At 37.1% G+C, this 18,093-nt stretch overlaps 1 protein-coding gene across 11 annotated transcripts in view; it reads right to left on the reverse strand.

The window, feature by feature from the left end:
* The window catches only part of LOC120758783 (cadherin-12), a 578,611-nt gene that overhangs the window by 37,396 nt on the left and 523,122 nt on the right, over positions 1-18,093 (reverse strand). For all 11 annotated transcript variants that reach the window (XM_058421638.1, XM_040077434.2, XM_040077424.2 and 8 more), the window contains 2 exons: positions 12,218-12,405; positions 1,797-2,050 (listed from right to left, as the gene is read on the reverse strand). In XM_058421638.1, the coding sequence (XP_058277621.1) occupies positions 1,797-2,050; positions 12,218-12,405 (442 nt within the window). The remainder of the gene's footprint in view (positions 1-1,796; positions 2,051-12,217; positions 12,406-18,093) is intronic.

Consider the following 18,093-nt stretch of genomic DNA (forward strand, 5'->3'; position numbering starts at 1 on the left):
CAGTCTTTGTTAGTGAAGGTTTTGATCCTTTTTCAGAGAAGGAATGTGTCACAAACTCATGAACAAATAAATTTCTATATTTAAAATAAATGAAGATTCTATTAAAAAAGCAGCAGTAGTAATAGTTTTAGACAAAAATTAACAGTGAATTGACAAAGCAGGAGCTAAACTGTTGCTTAACAAAGTCACTGTAGTATGTTATATTTTTGCATATGATTACAACTATCATGTTTATTGTATATTTCGAGAATATAAGTATTGAGCCAAAATACACGTAATTAATAAATATGGATTTAAAAAGTCCAAATTCATTTTTTAATCAAATATTCATGAATGTGCATGCACTTGGTAGACACTAGTGATATTTTTCTATTCTGTTGTAGTCCCATTTGATAAACATTAATATTTAAAGATTGATGACATGCATTATGTCTTCAATATTTCTTATGAAAACCTGGGTATAAAAATGTCTCCTGATATCAGGTAGGCCCAGCACAACCTGGTACTGGAAGTATGTGTTAATGACTGCCTGTATCTTAGACCACATCTAAGCTTTAAGGAGCTTTCTTATTTGTACATGACTCTGGTTCACTTTAATCTTTCTAATGTGGCTGTAAATAGGTTGTCAAAATCAATGCATTACATTTGCATACCAGATTCCCCCTCCTTTTTATTTCATAAGCTATGGCAATAGATGACAAATTTGCCTGGCAGGAGTTTCCTTGTGCTGAACACAGGCATGTTGGTCAGCAATCATGTTCCCAGTGCCTCACCCAAGACACATGTGATGATTACTTGTCAGAGCATTTGTTCTTTGCCAGATGTAGGGATTAAGTGGTTCTTGTGAAAGGTGCAGTGCTATCACCCACTGAGGTCTAATTCAAACAGTCACAGCATGTAAAACCTTCTTTTTCACTACTGTTCTTTGGAGATATTTTTATTGAAGTCCCAGAGTAGAGAACCAGACCTAAGCACATTTTGTCTCAAACTTTCTGAGCATTGCTACAGGAAAGGTGTGATCAGAGGAGAGGATCCTGCAGAGGTGGGGCTGGGCTGTTCTCAGCCAACTTTCTGCTCCACCTTGAGACTCATTCTCAGCTTCCACCTCCCAACTTATTTCCTGGAGAAGAGCTAGCTGTGCATGTGCTAAAAAAGCAGTGTGAAAAATCTACTTTAGGGAAGAGGTGTGCACCAGGTTAACTGTAAAAGTCATGGATTGGGCACCTTCACTCTCTCTGCAGATGTGTTATGGCTTGTGAGCCAGCACATTTTGAGGATCTTGTTGTGGGAGTTGAGAACTTATTGAAGTGCACTTTACAAAATTAAGGGCTGCCACTCTTGTGGAAGTACATTGTAAGATTTGAGGGCTTCTTAGCCAACACCTTGTGAGTCAGAGTTATGGTGGTTGTACAATTAAAGCCTCAGAGTTCCCTGACGTGTTTTTGTTCAGCTTGGAGGAGAATTTATATCAAATATCACGTCCTCTACCAGTGGGTTGTGACACCCAGACACCACGCTATTCGTTAGTCTTAATAAGCCATCTCTGAAGTCATGTCAGTGTGTGATAACTTACATGATCAGTATGATAAGAGGCTGTGAGCACTTAATGTATTTTTCCAGATAATTCACCCAAACGAGCATCTCCTTCCAATATTTCTTTAGAGCATCTGTTATGTTTTACAGTGACAGACTTAGTATATTTTATATCTTCATACTAAGTTCTTTGCCAGTGCATCCAACTATCAGCACCACTTTGGGTTGTCAGAGAGTTATTGAAGGAGGAAAAGCTTTCTTACCTAACTGAGCTGCTGCCAGCATCAAGGTCTTGTGCTGTCACTGCACCTATAATGGTTCCCACCGGTGTATCCTCATAGACTTCCATCGTGTACATGGGCTTGCTGAACACTGGAGGTTCATCCATGTCCAACACATTTATCTTCACAGTGGCAGTATCTTTGAATGGACCCACTGAGTGAAATCGATGGTCAAGATGGAGATTGGAGGCCTCCACCTTAAAGGTGTATGCCTTCTTCGTTTCAAAGTCTAATGGCTATAGAAAGAACAAAAACAATACATTAGATTTGACTAAAAATTAGATATTGCAAAATCACTGTGGCTGGATTAATTTGACAAAACATAAGATGCATTTAGTGCAAAATTCATCTTCTGAGCTAATCAATCATTTTAGTTTGTTTTGCAGTTCATCTTATGCTAAGGTGGTTTCTGAAACAGACCAGATGAATCAGTCAGGAAATTACTGCTTCTCTACATAAAAAAAAAAAAAAAAAAAAAAACAAAAAACAAAAAAAAACCAAAAAAAACCACCAGGATGACTGGCATGGATGTAAACAGTTACACTGTAGATGTCTGAAGTTAAATGAGTGAGATTCATCTCTTGCAAATGAGCTGAGTGCAGGTTAGTCAGAGATTTGCATTTGCAACTCCCATGCCCGGGCAATCAGCTGCCTCTAGCTGATCCAGCTCCTTAAATAGATTTTTTTTTTTTCTTTTCATTTTTTTTAGCAGGAAAAGCTTTCAGAAGACCATGACAGTGATGAAGACGAGCCCAAATGAAAACTGATATATACCAATGAGTCAAACTAAACTTCAGGTATGACTTGGAATGTGAATTCTAACTTGATCTGAAACAAGGTTTTCCTGTAAAATGTCAATCTTAGCAGTGAACTGCTACTCATGCCATATTGAGCTGCATGTACTTTGCAAAATGCAGGCTTTGGCTCTGTATTATGATCCTAGGTGTAATTCATAAGATCTTGAAGATGACACAGCAGCTTTTGTGTACTTATGTGGGGTTTTGATGGAATGTATCCTGCAATCAGGTTGTTTTGATGTGTGTTTCTGTCATCGCATATCAATTTAGTGCCTTTACTTCTAGAAAAGTAATAATCTCAAAACCCTTAATGCAGTTTCATTTAGTTGAAAAGATGCAGAAGCTTTATTTTCATTTAAAGGGTTTATCTGCATTGGCTTTCATGCTGTTTTTTAATGTTTCTAACAAAGCCTTTTCCTGAAGTCTGGGTAACACTGGCACCTAGTGGTTTCTGTCTATAATTCTTAAGCTGGAAATTTGCTAACGGGAAACAATTATGTTATCTGGAAAAAAGAGCAGGTTTACATGGGTATGAAGAAGAATATTTCAATGTCTGTTATTTTTTCCCCAATGTTTTCAGTCAGTTGTCACAGCCAGGATAGATTTAAATTATTCAGTTTCCTGTTTTTATCACAACAGGACATAATTGGCAAGATGACCATTAAAATCAATTGAGTAACCTTGACTTACATTAGCTGAACAGCTACCATAATTATAAATTCTCATGAAAGACTTCATAATTTTAGTAGACTAGATGCTCAGTCTTTTTTTGAGCTGGGGACTTAAAATTAGCCATGTAAATATCATTGCCATATAAATAATCAGACTTGAAAGTAATTAACTACCAAACACAACCATCCACCTACAGATAAAATTAACCAGAAAAGCCAGCATGTGCTGCACCTTTGTGTCTGGATTGACAGAAAGAAGAAACTAAGCCTGAGAAGAAACAGACAAAATTAAGTCTGGTAGATCTCATGCCCCAGTGGTGAAACCCTAAGACATTGCTTTCACTAAAAATAGACACATTGGTCCATTATATAAATTGCTGCCACATTGTATTTTTATTTTCTATACTACTCATGCACACGTGTTATTCATTGCCAAAACAATTGTACCCAAAAGAAAAACAAAACAAAACAAAATAAAACAAAAACACCCCCACAAACAAACAAACAAAAACAACAAAAAACACACACAAAAAAAACCCAAAAACAAACAAACAAAAAAACCCACCAAAACATCTTCTCCCAATATTTATATATATTTTTAACACACTTTTAAAAAATGTAACAAGAGGAGAAATCTGAAGTTTAAGGACTTAGTCTTGAGAAGAAAAAGTCACAGGTTAAGCTAGAGAGAAATTATTAAGACAGAGAAAGCAAGAAATCTAAGTTCCCACATAGTAGTAGTTCTGGGTAATATCTTGTATGTATCTTTCATACCACCAAAATCATATTAAAACTTTTCAGATTAGCTCCTGTAATACATCAGTATATTTGCAAAGAGTTGTATAATGGAAAGAGCCAAAATTAATGCAATTTTTGTAGGCTGTCTTTCACCAAATTACTCTTCAAGCCACTTATACCAGATCATAGGGCATGGCCAGTGCCCAGTCACAACATTTCCTGATGCAAGGGGAACAGAAAGCAATAAGATTTCAAAGAGTTCTGTCCATTGGTATGTTCAGGCTGGCATATTTCACTGCACAGGTACACAAGAAGCAGACAAAGTGGCTGCATTACTTCCCGAACCTCCAGCATTATGGGGAAATACTAAAGTATATTTTTAAATAGATCCCAAGAAGAGAGTTTTTTCACTTTAACCTCTGAGCAACTAATCGTCTCTGGAATTCTATGAGTCTGATGATAAATATAGTCAGAGGTTATGTGGCCAGTGCAAAGCACAGATGGCAGTCAAAATAAGAAGAGACAGGCTGAAAGTGATGAGCCATCATGACAGAAAGAAGTCAGTGACAGACTCCCACAAACGTGCAAAAATTAGCCTTTAGCCTAAGTGAGGCTAAACAGCAACTTAAATGTATGGAGAGTTGGGAAATGTTGCAAATGGTAAACCTAGGACTTAATTTCAAAGACAAAAAGAATTTGTACAACATATATAATGTATCAAGAGCATGGTTTTATCGTCTTGTGTGTATTCAGATTGCATGCTACAATCTCCTGATGAGTTCTGTTTTTCCTATATTTGAACAGTTGAGTCATATAGATATATATGAGTCATATATACAGTTGAGTCATATGGTCCACGTGATATTTTACCTGTATTAAAACAAAACAAACAAATAACCCAAACCAAGCAACAAATAACAACAGCAAAAAAACACCACTGTGTTTTGCTGTTACATAATAACTGTCTGAGGGTGCTCAGTCCCATTTTCATTTAAAATCTGGAATGCTGCTAATGATACGAACACAGTAGAATGTCCGAATTGTAAAAAAAACCCCCAAACTAGCCCTATAAGGCTCTTTAAATGTCTTTCAATTAATTAGATTTTAATAAAATGAATTAATGGATTTTTTTAATAAGCAAGAAGTATACTTATTCTTTCTCTAAAAGTAATTACGTGCAGAAGATAAATTCGAATATGGTTTTATTTTGTAGATTTTTTTTTTTTTTTTTTGCGCAGTAAAAAACATTTTTGTTAATATCAGGGTGATGCTTTATTAACTGTGAACTATTCAATAACTGGAGTATTTGTAATTGATATTCTAAGTACCACTGACAGAACAGATGTATTTGGGCCCCTCAACTTGTCCTCATCTGCTTTTCCCTATGTTGAGGTTACAGGCTGCTCTATATAGCTGCCTAGTAAAGTGCTATCAGCACATACACACCTGTGCTCAGCAAAGCCATTCTACAAATCCCCAAATCAAATACATACTGACAAATCACTTTACCTTGCAACTCTTTAAGTACCATGAATGGACTTATTTAGTGTGACTAGGACAGCACAAAAACTGTCTACTCTGTATTAAACTCTGTATTAAAAATAAACATATTTTTACATATTACTGTTTTCCACATTCAAGGCAGAAGTTAAGAAATGGTGCTATATAGATGCATCTATATCTAAAATTTAATATTAGATAGTGGGAAAGAGAGAGAAGGAATTAAAGAATTGAAAGAAAAAAAAAAAAAAAAAAAAAAAGGTCTGAAAGATATAATGAATTCTAACGATGAGCACAACAAGGGTGGAGAAAGAATTACCCTGTCAGTTTGTTCTGCTCCACAAAGAGGTGGGACTGGAAACTCCAGAAATTTCTGCTTTTTATCCACACATAAGAAATACAAGAGTATTGTTTCTGATAGAGGCTTTCACCTACAGTGATGGAAAAGCTATATTCTGGGATGAGATTCTAAGCCCCAGGACATATGGATAGTTATGGATAGTAGGACACGGTTGACATGAAGTGCATAATAACTCAGACCTGACTTCATACAAGCATTGTGCAATTGCAGAATAGCTCTGGGTCACATGTGCTGGTCTCAAAAAATGGAAAAACTTTCCCCTTCAGATGGGTTGAGCACCTATGCATTTTGTGAAATACTGACATGAGACAATTTGCTGTGCACTGACACAGTTTCTGTATGCACAGTTAAGTTTCAGTAACCGGACTTCTGCATTAGATTCTAAATAGCATAAGGAAATAAGTGGTATTACAGAGCAGGTTTAGCAAAGTAAGATATTGATCAACCAAGAGAATTCATTATTTAGAGTTGAGAATGCACAGTAAAAATGAGATCTGTAGTGAATTTTTCAAGATTTGATGGGAAGTGGGCAAAATATGTGTCTGGTTTGTATCTGGAGAAGGGAAGTAACTGACCAGTATCAGGGTTCAGTTGTTTGCTGCTCTGAAGCATCTCACCCATTCTGAAGATGTCTTTCCCTGTTCCAGGGAAAACCAAACCAAATAGCTCTATCCACTAACTACAAAGACTGAAAATCTCCTCTTTCTTGTTCTTTGTGATTGTATCTGCACACAGCTCATCACTTTCTGCCTATACTGAAGGACTTAATATTGCCTGCTCTTCCTCCTCAAAATGCACAACCACTATTTCCACTCCCACAAACTCATGAGTTATGATCACAGGCAGACAGTGCATGTGCTCACGCTTGCAGAGGAAATTCTCTGCCTTTGGAGAAAGAATGGGTGAGGTGGGGTGTGATGAGCAATCTGTAGAGTTTTGGCAGGAAAGCAAGGAGTAGATTTAATGCGGTTCTCACTGAAGGACATCAGGAGCCTGCCTTATGCTCACTCTTGAGTGGTACAGGTGCTCCCAAGCTGCTCTTACATTACAGCAACATCCCAGAGCTACAAACATGGGCTGTCCCATGGGCAACACAACTGAGCTTAGCCAGCATTCAAAGTGCTACTTGCTAACTGCACTTAGAGGCTTCTAAAAAGTGTCTCCTGAGGTTAAAAGGAAGCACATACTCCTAATACTTTCCTGTACCTTCTGGTTCTCTTCATTGTCCCCCAATTTCTTCTATTTTACCATCACTAAAGTTACTATTTCTCATTGTGCAATGCTGTGACATGCTGGGGTTTCATGGCCACTGCTTTGTCATCTGATCAGTTAGTTTTAGTAATGGTGCACAATTTACAAAAAACAAGATGTGGTTATCCCCTGATCTTCCAGTGAACCATGTGGAGAAGTTCACTCAGTGTTGTGGAGGAGTGTAGGATCATAACAAGGCTTCTAGGTGAAGCCTAGAAACAGTTGTTTCCCAAGGTTTTAATGAAACACTGCACAAATTAATAAAGTGATGTCTACAGGCAGAACAAGTTCAGTGCCTGAATCCTATTCAGTTTCTGGATTAGCACATGCTGAGCCAATTAAAAGGCTTCTGCACAAAATGGGCTTATTGTATACACTCATCCTTGGTTTATTAAATTTCGTGACAACTTTTCAGAGAAGGTTGGAACCTTCTGTTTTCCTTTACTGTTGTGCCTCATCATTACAAATTTCAAAATCAGCCCTTTGCCTGGAACTGACCCATCTCAGGCCACTAGGCTCCGGCATGAAGGAGATGGCCCCTTCTGTCACCATGTTTCTTATAGCTTACACCCACTGTAGTTTGCTGAAGATTTCAGGTACCATAGACGGTACCAACTAAATGCCAAATGCAATAAACACTGTATTAAACAATACTAGACAAGGTAGGGAATTATATTCCTAACACAGTAATATTTCTGACTCTTACAGAGAACTGTGTACAGCGCTACCCTTAAGCCATGTTTCCCCCTTTTTTTAGGGATACTATTTTCCTTTATTTTTTATTTTGAAAGACAAAAATATTACAGTACTAACCACACAGTGGTGCTATATGGCATTTGGATGATTTATTTAGCAGAATATAAGAAAAGCTGTTTCATTTTTAATATATGTAATTATCACAAGGGTAGTAGTAATCAGACACATAGGATCATAGAGCAACAACAACAAAAAAGCGACTAAGATCTGTAACTTGTCCATCTGTAGCTGTTCTTACCCATTTAGCATCCCTGAGACAGAGAATGGCCTTCTGCATCCGTCAACAGTGTGCTAAAAGGAACAGTTTAGTCTGTGCAATATTTTTCTCATCAAATATATTTTCCACCAAAAATAAAGGTAGTCCAGGGAGGCTTTGGTTTTTTATCATTTTTGATATAGAAATGTCTCAATGTTTTTCTGCATAACAACAGAACAAAAAAGCATTTGTGCAATAATGGACAGTTTCTGGCTGCAAGAAAATTTTCAGGGAAAATAAAAGCAAATTTTATAAATCATTTGGAAATGGCTCAGCACTGAATTACTGAAGCACTTACAGCACCACAATATGCTATAATAGAGAAGAAAGCACAAACCTGCTTTTAAACTTTTTATTAGAGGCTTTTGCTGTTTATTATTTATAATTCTTAATTGAATGTGTTGGTCTTATTCATTCACCCACTTTCACTTTAAAAAAGACTTCAATACGTACTTAAATATTTGTATAATCCCACAAAGTCAAGTCAGTGTTTTGAACGTCTTGCAATGTAAAATTGCTTCTCTGCAGGCAAATGAATAGTGCTACTGTAGGCTTGTACTGCACAGGTAGTATATATTTTGATAGATGTCTATAGAATTGTGAGTGTCCAGCACTTCTATAATCTGAAAACTGCAACCTATGAAAACACAATTTTATTACTACAAGTGTGAAGCTATAAAAAGATAACAGAGTGAACAATATCTTCAAGAATCCGTATTGCACTTTTTTAATGGGGGATAGAGCAAAAACCTAAGTGGATGGATTTTTAGATTATTTCAAAATGTCTTAAAACACTTGGATGATTTAAAGTTTTGTGAAAGGGATCTTTTTCCTGAGAAAAATTTTGTGAAAGATAAAGTGTAGGGTCAGTATAAAGGCATACTTTGCTGAAGGCCCTGTATGTTTAGTTTATCTTCTTTCCATACTCCTGCATAAAACAAAGCTGGTATTTCCTGATATTCACATTCTCTCACTGTCTCCTCTCACTATGATGAAGATTAGGAAGGGATTAGGATTACAGTTTTTCCCCCATATTCAGTGTCAGAGATCTATCATTTACATTAGCTAACATTGATCAAAGTTCTACTATTGTAAAAGTTCCTTTGTTCAGATTGTGCCCTATCTTGTTCCTGGAAAGACTAAATACAATGACCAACTCTGAAGTATCTGGATATAGAAGTGGTTTTGTCAATTTTATTTTTTCTTTCACCTCTCTAATTCTCTTTCTGCATGCTCTAAAGATGTCCTTAAACATTTCCTGAGTTGCCTGACCACTTTTCCAAAGATGATATACCCTCTTTTTTCTCCTTACTTTCTTCAAAAGCTCCCTGCCCAGACAGGTCAGCTGTTTATCCTGCTAGCTCATCTTTTGACACATAGGGATAGCCTGCTCTGGCACCTTCAAGATTTCTTTCTTTAAATATGTCTATCCTTCCTGGACCCCTTTGTTTTTGAAGGCTGTTTCCCCAGGTACTCTCTGATCAGCATACTGGACAGGATGCAAGTTTGCCTTCCAGAAGTCCAGTGTAGAAGTTTTGTTGATGGTCCTCTTTGTTTCACCAGACATTGAAAACTCTGTTATTTTATGATCACTGTACTCCAGGTGGTCTCTGACCACTACATCTCCCACCAATCCCGCTCTGTCTGTAAGCAGAAGGGCTAGTGGAGCCCCACCCTTGGCTGGTGATTTGAAACACCCTCCAGCTGCTATAGAATAATAAATCCACCTCTTCATCTTGGTTGGGTGGTCTGTAACAGCCTCCCACCACGATGTCTGCCTTGTTGGCCTTCCCCCTGATCCTTACCCACAGGCACTCAACCTCATTCATGCTGACCTAACATTCTATCCTGTCAATGTACAGAGCCACCCCACCACCTTTGCTTCTTCACTCATCCCTTCAAAAAGCTTGTGACTGTCTATTGCAGCACTCTGGTCAAGTGAGTCATCCCACCATGTCTCTGAGATGGCTGCTGTGTCGTAGCTTTCCTCTGTACCATGGCTTCCAGCTCCTCTTTTTTGTGGCCCATGCTGGGTACATTAATGTACATGCACTTCAGCTGGGCTGATTGCACCCTCGACTCTGACTTAACCAATCCTAGGCTCATCTCTGGAGAGCCTGGTTTCATTCCCTTCCCCCTTCAAAACTAGTTTAAAGGCCTCGCAATCAGCCTTGCCAACTCATGGGCTAGAATCCTTTTGCCCTTGTTAGATGGATGGAGCCCATCTGAGTCTAGAAGGCCTGGCGTTGTAAAAGTTGTGCCATGATAAAAAAAACCCTCAAAACTGTGCTAATGGCACCAGCCCTTAAACCACTTATTTATAACACGGGTTTTCCTGTTCCTTTCATCATTCATCTCTGCTACTGAAGGAACTGAGCAGAACACTGCCTGCACTCCTGTCCCATCAACAATCGACCCAGAGCCTTGAAGTCCTTTTTAATTACCCTGGCACCTTCTTATCAATATCATCACTGCCAACCTGGACAACCAGCAGTGGGTAATACCTACACTTAACCACAAGTATGGAAAATTCTATTGTTGTGCATAAAAACAAGAAGCACAGAGAAGGCTTAGGACAAATGCAAGGAGAACTGAATCCTGCTCTTGATGATCAAATATTAATTTTTTAATGGTTCCTATTTACTGCACTTTCTGACTGGTAGCGCATATGGTGGGGTATACAGCTGCTCAGCCCGACAGCTCCAGATGGACCCATTTCTGAGTCATCTGCATGGAGGGAAAAAGGCGACCAGAAGGGTTTTTAAAAATGAAACAAAGTCTACAAATTCCTATTAGGAGGAAACAGAACACTCAAACCTTTAGTCAGAAAAGAAGGAGGGGTGTGAAGAAGTCAAAGAATTTGTGTCTCATTGACAAATTTCTTCCTGTGAGTGTAGTGCCTTCCACTTTTTGTCATTAAAACTAGGAAAACAGAGTCAGTGACTTTACATCATCTTGTCCTTTAATGCACCCAGGGATAATTTACTGTTTCCCAGGTCAGGAGCTTGAAGCCAGCAATTCCATTATTAGAATGAATATAATGCAAATATAGATCTATGGTCAGAGCTGAGGGAAGTTAAGCACCTACATTCTAAATTTTCTTAGAATTAAAACTTCACTTTTCCTAAAGCTTATCTTAATATAAAGTGTCCAGAATTCTTTCTTTCCCAGACACTTGTACAGTGTTCAACTAATAGTTTGGTTTTTCAAAAAATTTGCACCTACTAGCCTGAGCGGTCTATAAAACATAACTGTGCCTTCCAAAATGACTTGTGGTTCAGATTTCTTTCTACTGAACAAGTTGATCATTGGTGTATATGTAAATGCCTGGGCTCCAAAAATAATAACTGGTTAGAATGTTACAGTCCTTATTTTGGATTTCTCCAAATACTGAGTGCTTTAATCACTAAATTCTAAATGAAATACGCCCTCTCCATGAGAATGAAATTCACAAATTCAGTAATCTTGAACTTATTCTAGTGCACTAAAGCAACATCAGTGGCTGAGATGTAGTGTGTTTCCCTGCATGAGTATCTGATAACCAGATACTTGGTACACTATTACGAGACTGGAAATAGGACATGGCTAATTGCAACCATTTGGGACTCTTCTACCCTGAATAAAAGCTGTGTTCACCACAGTACTTTATAATACTCATTATTAAAATAGCAAACATGAAGTCGAAATTTTCAAAATGAAATGCTTATAAGTCACAATTTATCTAACATAAAATATAACTCTTTTATTCCATGCTCCAAACTAAAATGTTTTTTGTATGGTTTTAGGTAGAAAACTTACCATAACAGAGAAATTGTGCTTTCTAGACAGAGATTAGAATTACTTCTTCGCCATGACATTATTTATGAAACGTCATATGTGATAGTATGTGAAATGAAAAACTAAACTGCAATGCCTTTTAAAATGAAGATCACAACCATGGATCCAGAGATATAAACTACTTATGTAGCACTACTGCTGTGTGCTACTTATGACATAAAATGGCAAAACATTTAATTCCCTTACCTAGTTTACCACTTGAGTCATAGGCACATCCACCCATCAGTGCCACATACCTTTTTCAGTTTAATGACTCCTTCCTGGGTATATTCATCTGTTGTGATGTCAAACAAATTTCCTCCATCTCCTGGAACTATGTTGTACTCGATTTCTGCATTTTTCCCAAAATCAGGGTCCACAGCTCTGATCCGTCCAATAGCAGAACCAACGTGAGAGGTCTCAGGTACTTTTAAATGGAAGATACCTGTGACAAAGTGGCAGACATCATTCTTGGGATTTCTTGGTAATTAACACAGGTGTTTCTGATTAAAAACATGGAGCCTGTGCAAAATAGAAAGACTTAAATAATCTAATTAAAATTAGGAGATGAAACCAAGAAAGGTTTTAAAAAATATATTCCAGTTTTATCTACTGACTTCCCCTAGAGTCTAGATTTTGTCCATTGCAACTGTAAAGGCCTTAGCATCTATATCTCAAGATATCTATCTATATTTCTATCTTTAAATTTTCACATGTGATTGACTCTCTCTTGAATTAAATTGTACTTATAGATAATACATGTTTATAAGTGCTTTCTTACTTTTTATTTGTTTGCTTGTTTGGTTGGTTGGTTTTTTTGTGGGATTGTTTGTGGTTTTGGGTTTTTTTTAGAAAATATATCATGACTTGCACATTGTTTGAAAGGAAAAAAACAGTGGAAAAAGTTTCCACCCACTTCTATGAAACTCAGTATTATATATACAACTCCTTTTTGATGATCTGTTGTTCACACATTAGCCACCAGAGGGTGCTCTTACAAAAATTTCAGAGCTAAACGATTTTTAGCTTAGAACACTTTTGCTTTCAAATTATTTCCTACAAGTTATAATTAAAACAAACAAACAAACAAACGAACAAACAAAAACCACACACACACACTTTTAAAACAGGTATTACAACTGGCATGTAAGGAAGGAGAAAACAGTTTCATTCAGGGGAACAGCTACGTTGGAAAATGCTAGACTTAATAGAGTTAACCAAAAAAGTCCAAAGTGTTTTGAGGCAGCCTTATTTTAGCAACAGCAGTAGCAGCAGACCTGAGCTTGTAACATGGTGCCCTGACTGATTCCACTGCTCCTGAAGTGCCCGTATTCCCTGTTCAGCTGCACCTCTCACTGGAGTTGTCACTTAGCTCAGCTGCCAGTGAACACTTCCAAAACCAGTATTTACAGTGGGCAGGCAAAGCTCGTCTTTCTTCATGTAACAATCTATGCTGTCAAAACTGGCAGCAACTTTTGGAGCTGGTTTTGAGCCCAAGATGTTTGATTCACTTCATCCTGTCTCTCAACAAGCTCCATCATTTTATTTCCTTTGATTAATTTTGTTTTCCTGGGTCATGTTCCACAGTTCTCACAGAGCAGCCCCTTCAGAAAACATCAGCAATGGCCTGCTTGGTTCTGCTACATGTGACACGTAGGAGGAAATCTGCCCCTCTTTTTCAACAGCATAGCAGGACAGGGAACTGTGACTATTGGGAGGCACCATAGGGAGATGTCTCAGAGGCACATTAGGGGGATGTCTCAGAGATTTCCACCCGGCAGTGGTTCAGCCACACATCAAAAAATGAGGCTCTGAGAAGCTGTGTATTATGTAACAGTGGGATAGATGACTTTCACATTCAACAGCAGATGCTGTTCCCTGTCTTTATTTCCTTACAATGCATGCTGTATCAGCTTTTTCAGCTTTACAATATTTTCAGGTGACCAAAAAAAAAACCCAAAAAACCCAAAAAAGGCATGAGCACTTCTGGATTAGGAACATGCTCACCCTTTTGTAAGCTAGTCATTTGGGCTACCCATATAATTGTCTGACTGACCCTGAAAAAAAATTCTTTTATTTGCTCTCCCCCTCTGCCTGTCAATATGCAAAGTATATCACAAGGCAAAATAGCAAAGTCAGCTTGTACCAGCATTCAGTTCTGGACATCACAATGTATAGGTTTGTATTACCCATTGACTGAGCTACTAAAGACCAAGCAATTATCATTTCACTACTTTTCTTTCCAAGGGAACATACTAAAGGAAGCTGTACTTCTTTGTGTTGTTCTAACAGCAGGAAAAGGTTATTGTGACACAAAATGGTGTCACGACAAGACAGTCACAGCTATTTCTTAACTGTACGTAAGTGATTCTGAGTAAAAAAAAAAAAAAAAAAAGAAATTAACATGGTATTTATCATACAATCACTGGGTCTCTGCTATGCAAGTTAAGCACAAAAGAGATCAAAAAGGCCTTTACCTACACTTGAATCTCATATTAAGATTCCACAAGATATTCCTGGTCTAGGTCTTTTGCAGGCATTTATATCCGATAACAGAAATCATTGCTGCAGCATTTGCTGTTTACATCCACAATTTTAGTAAAAGTGAAATATAAGAGCACATGGTCATAGATTTTTTTTCCATATTTGAAAAATTGATCTATATTTAGTGATCTAAAGATCATTTAGATTCATTAAAATAAACATTTCCCTATAAAATATTGTATCTGGCTGAAAAGTATATGAGATTTAGATTAAGTCAAAGAAAATACTAAAATACTAATTTCTGATTGTTTAGGCTTTTATCAGTTATTTTCAATGACTTGGCATTTCATCATTTCCAGAAATTCAATGGGGTCATCCAGACTAATTTGAAAATCTGAGGCAATCTTCAACCCTGCAGGAGTCAGATTTCTGAAGACGTAGTATGTAATTACAGTGCCATTGCCCTCCTGTAATATTATCTTCAGAGCATATGGAAGCTGTTAACTGTTCTACTGTGACAACTTACTTTCAGAATAAAATAAATGAAAACAAATACTGTATATTGTTGCCAGCTCACAGAAAAACTTGAAGAGAATATAATACATAGCATGAAACCCTGATTCCTTTCCTCCTCTCCCTCAAATAATAGAATCCTAGAATATGTTGAGCTGGAAGGGACCCATCAGAACACTGACTGCAACTCCTGACCCTGCACAGGACACCCTGAGAACCACACCATGTGCCTGAGAGTGTTGTCGAAATGCTTCTTGCTCTCAGACAGGCTCAGTGTTTGTAGGGAGGACATCTGAAATTATCAATATATGCTGTACATCAAATCAGATAGAAAGACAGTTTTGTAGATTTTTATTTTTCAGCTTCCAGCAGACATTACATCTTGCTGTGGACTTGCTGTGACAGTTTAGCAATTTTTTTTTTTTTAATTGTCCATTTTGCCTGTATACACTACTACCTCCATTTGCTATAGAGGTATATAGAAATAGGCCCAAGTAATAGCCTTTTACTTCCAAAGGCCCTGAAAACCTTGCTCTCTTCAGCTTCCAGGAACAAGGACTTCAGACAAACTTTCGCAGCAGTTGGTTACGCTGCTCGCTTCTGTCAAGTTTTGTTGATGTGACTTCTCTGCCAACAAATACATTTCTTCTTGCATAAATTTCCTCCAAATATGTTTTCTAAGTTTGCTCCTGTCTCTTGGGATGTACCAAAGGAGTAAGCTCTCACTTTCCTCAAAATGCAGTACAAAACTGGACTCTGGAACTAGCTCCCCCTTTGCTAATTTTAGTCACTTGTATTATATGCAAGTCAGGATATTTTCATATATAGGAAAGCTGGTAGCAACAAATGTTGCTTGGTTAGGACTTTTTGTTTCATGTTGAGTGACATCAGTGAGGAAAATGAAAATAAATTAGTGATTAAAAAATTTATTTCATAGTGAGATATATAGATTAGATATAGATATAGATATAGATATAGATAGATATAGATATAGATATAGATATAGATATAGATATAGATATAGATAGATATATACAGATATAGATAGATATAGATATAGACAGATAGATATAGATAGATATAGATATAGATAGATACAGATTCATTAAAATAAATGAGCTTTTAAGCTGAAATAACTGACAGGACTAATTACTTAGCCCCAAAATCATTCAGGAAAATGAGGCAGAGGTGAGCTAGCAATTAATACACGCTGCCTCTGAGTTTCTAAAACAAAGATGGTTCCAAAGCGCACAGTGAGAAGAAATCAGAGCTAAGTAAGTGATAGGTAATCAGTCATATTGACTGAAATACAGCACACATTTTCATCTCTGATGTGATTAGATTTGTTTTTGTTTTTAAGGCTCAAAAGCTATTCTGGGCTTTGATTTTTACTTACAAAGAGGTTAGGTGCTTTTTTGTTTGATTGTTTTTGGTGGGTTTTTTTTGTTCGTTTTGTTTCGGTTTTGTTTTGGGTTTTTTTTCACTTACAAAGAGGCTTTTTGTTGTGTAGTTTTTCCACACTTGAAGTTTACACCTTCATTTACCAAAAAGGTTTTCTGGTCTGATAGGACTAGCACATGAAAACCATCATTACTTCTTATCAGCAAAACAACCATTAAGAAATAACCCAAGTTTTCACCAAAAGACTTAAGCTAAATGAATAGTGGTCTTCAATCAAACAGCTGTAAATGCTACTTGAACAATTTTTCTAATCTGTCACTATACTTGTACTGTGCAAGGTTAAACTCTCCTAAATTTTCTTTGTCTGTACTTTTTTCAGCTTTCTGGCAGTTGCCAAAGTATTGCATTCCAGTGGATCATGATAGCATGATTCTTAAAGGAAAAATCATTGAAATAAAGAATTTATCTCTCTTTCTTCTAAATCTTTAATATTTGCTTAGGAAAAGCAAACAAATGAAAAACCACAAACCCATAGTGTATTGTAATCTTCTTGTTATCTTAAATTATCAAGGCATTTTAATTTTTATCATGACCTAAGTTGTAAAGGCAAAGATTTATGTCTGTTTAGCAAGAATCATAAGACAACATTTCATATTTTCTCACTGTTTTTTTTAACTACAGTGTAATAGGCAAGGGAAAGGATAACATAAATACATAAGCATATACTCAATACATTAAACCTGCTGCATCAGCTACAACTAGTCAGCCTAATAAATAGTAGCATTTGATGCATATACTCCTAAAACTAGGAGATGTGATTTAGCACAGCAGTAAGATGCATTCATGACTTTCCTAGATGTGGCTCTGTGTCCTGCAGAGAAGCTGGGACATTGTGTGGGGAGAAGAAGCCAGGCTTTTTCACCATATGCCTGATGCAGACCATGCATAATCTGGGATGGGCTTGTAAATCCTCATTATGGAAAGGCTCCTTCCAGTCTTTAAGACACTGCTCTGGGTAAGAGTTTATGGCCTCATTAGATGTAACATAACCATGCTTAAAAATTTCTGGTTCTCCTCTGTGGATTCTGAAGTCCACACCTAGAAAAATGCATCCGTCAATGCTGCAGAGATTGTGGATGTCCAAGGGTCACCACTACTTTAAGGGAAAATGAGCAGAAACATAAAACCATTTTGAGCTTGATCCTTCCCTAGTTTAAGGTAATTCACATGATTGAGGTTCTGTAGAGCTGGCAGTTCCTGAGCAAGGACTCTATCACCCCGTGAGGTGAGCTAGCTGACTCTGTGAGGCCATCCTCCTTCCACCTTCCTAAATGGAAAATTATGCCCATTATACTGGTATCATTTTTGTATACTGAAATATTCAGTATTTTCATTTGAATATTCAGAATATTCATTTGCTGGGTTTTTTTTCTACTGATAATGTGGTGTTGTTATATAGCTTTCTAAAAATAAATTTCCCCATTGCATGTCAGAAAATAATTCCACAGACATTAATAACCCCCTTGTTGGAGCAAGGGTTCAGGAAATAGAAGATACCAGTTCATTTTTATTATCTCAAGATAGTCAAGTACACAGCTTTTGCCTTCAAAATGCGCTGGTTGTTGCATTGAGAATGCTTGTTGCAACAGAGAGTGCTCTGTTCAACTACATAATGTAGAAATAATTATAGAAGCAGGTTTTTGGAGCCATGCACACTCAGAAGCGTGTCCTAATA

The sequence above is a fragment of the Hirundo rustica genome, chromosome 1 (genome assembly GCF_015227805.2).
Source record: "Hirundo rustica isolate bHirRus1 chromosome 1, bHirRus1.pri.v3, whole genome shotgun sequence".
Lineage (NCBI taxonomy): Eukaryota > Metazoa > Chordata > Aves > Passeriformes > Hirundinidae > Hirundo > Hirundo rustica.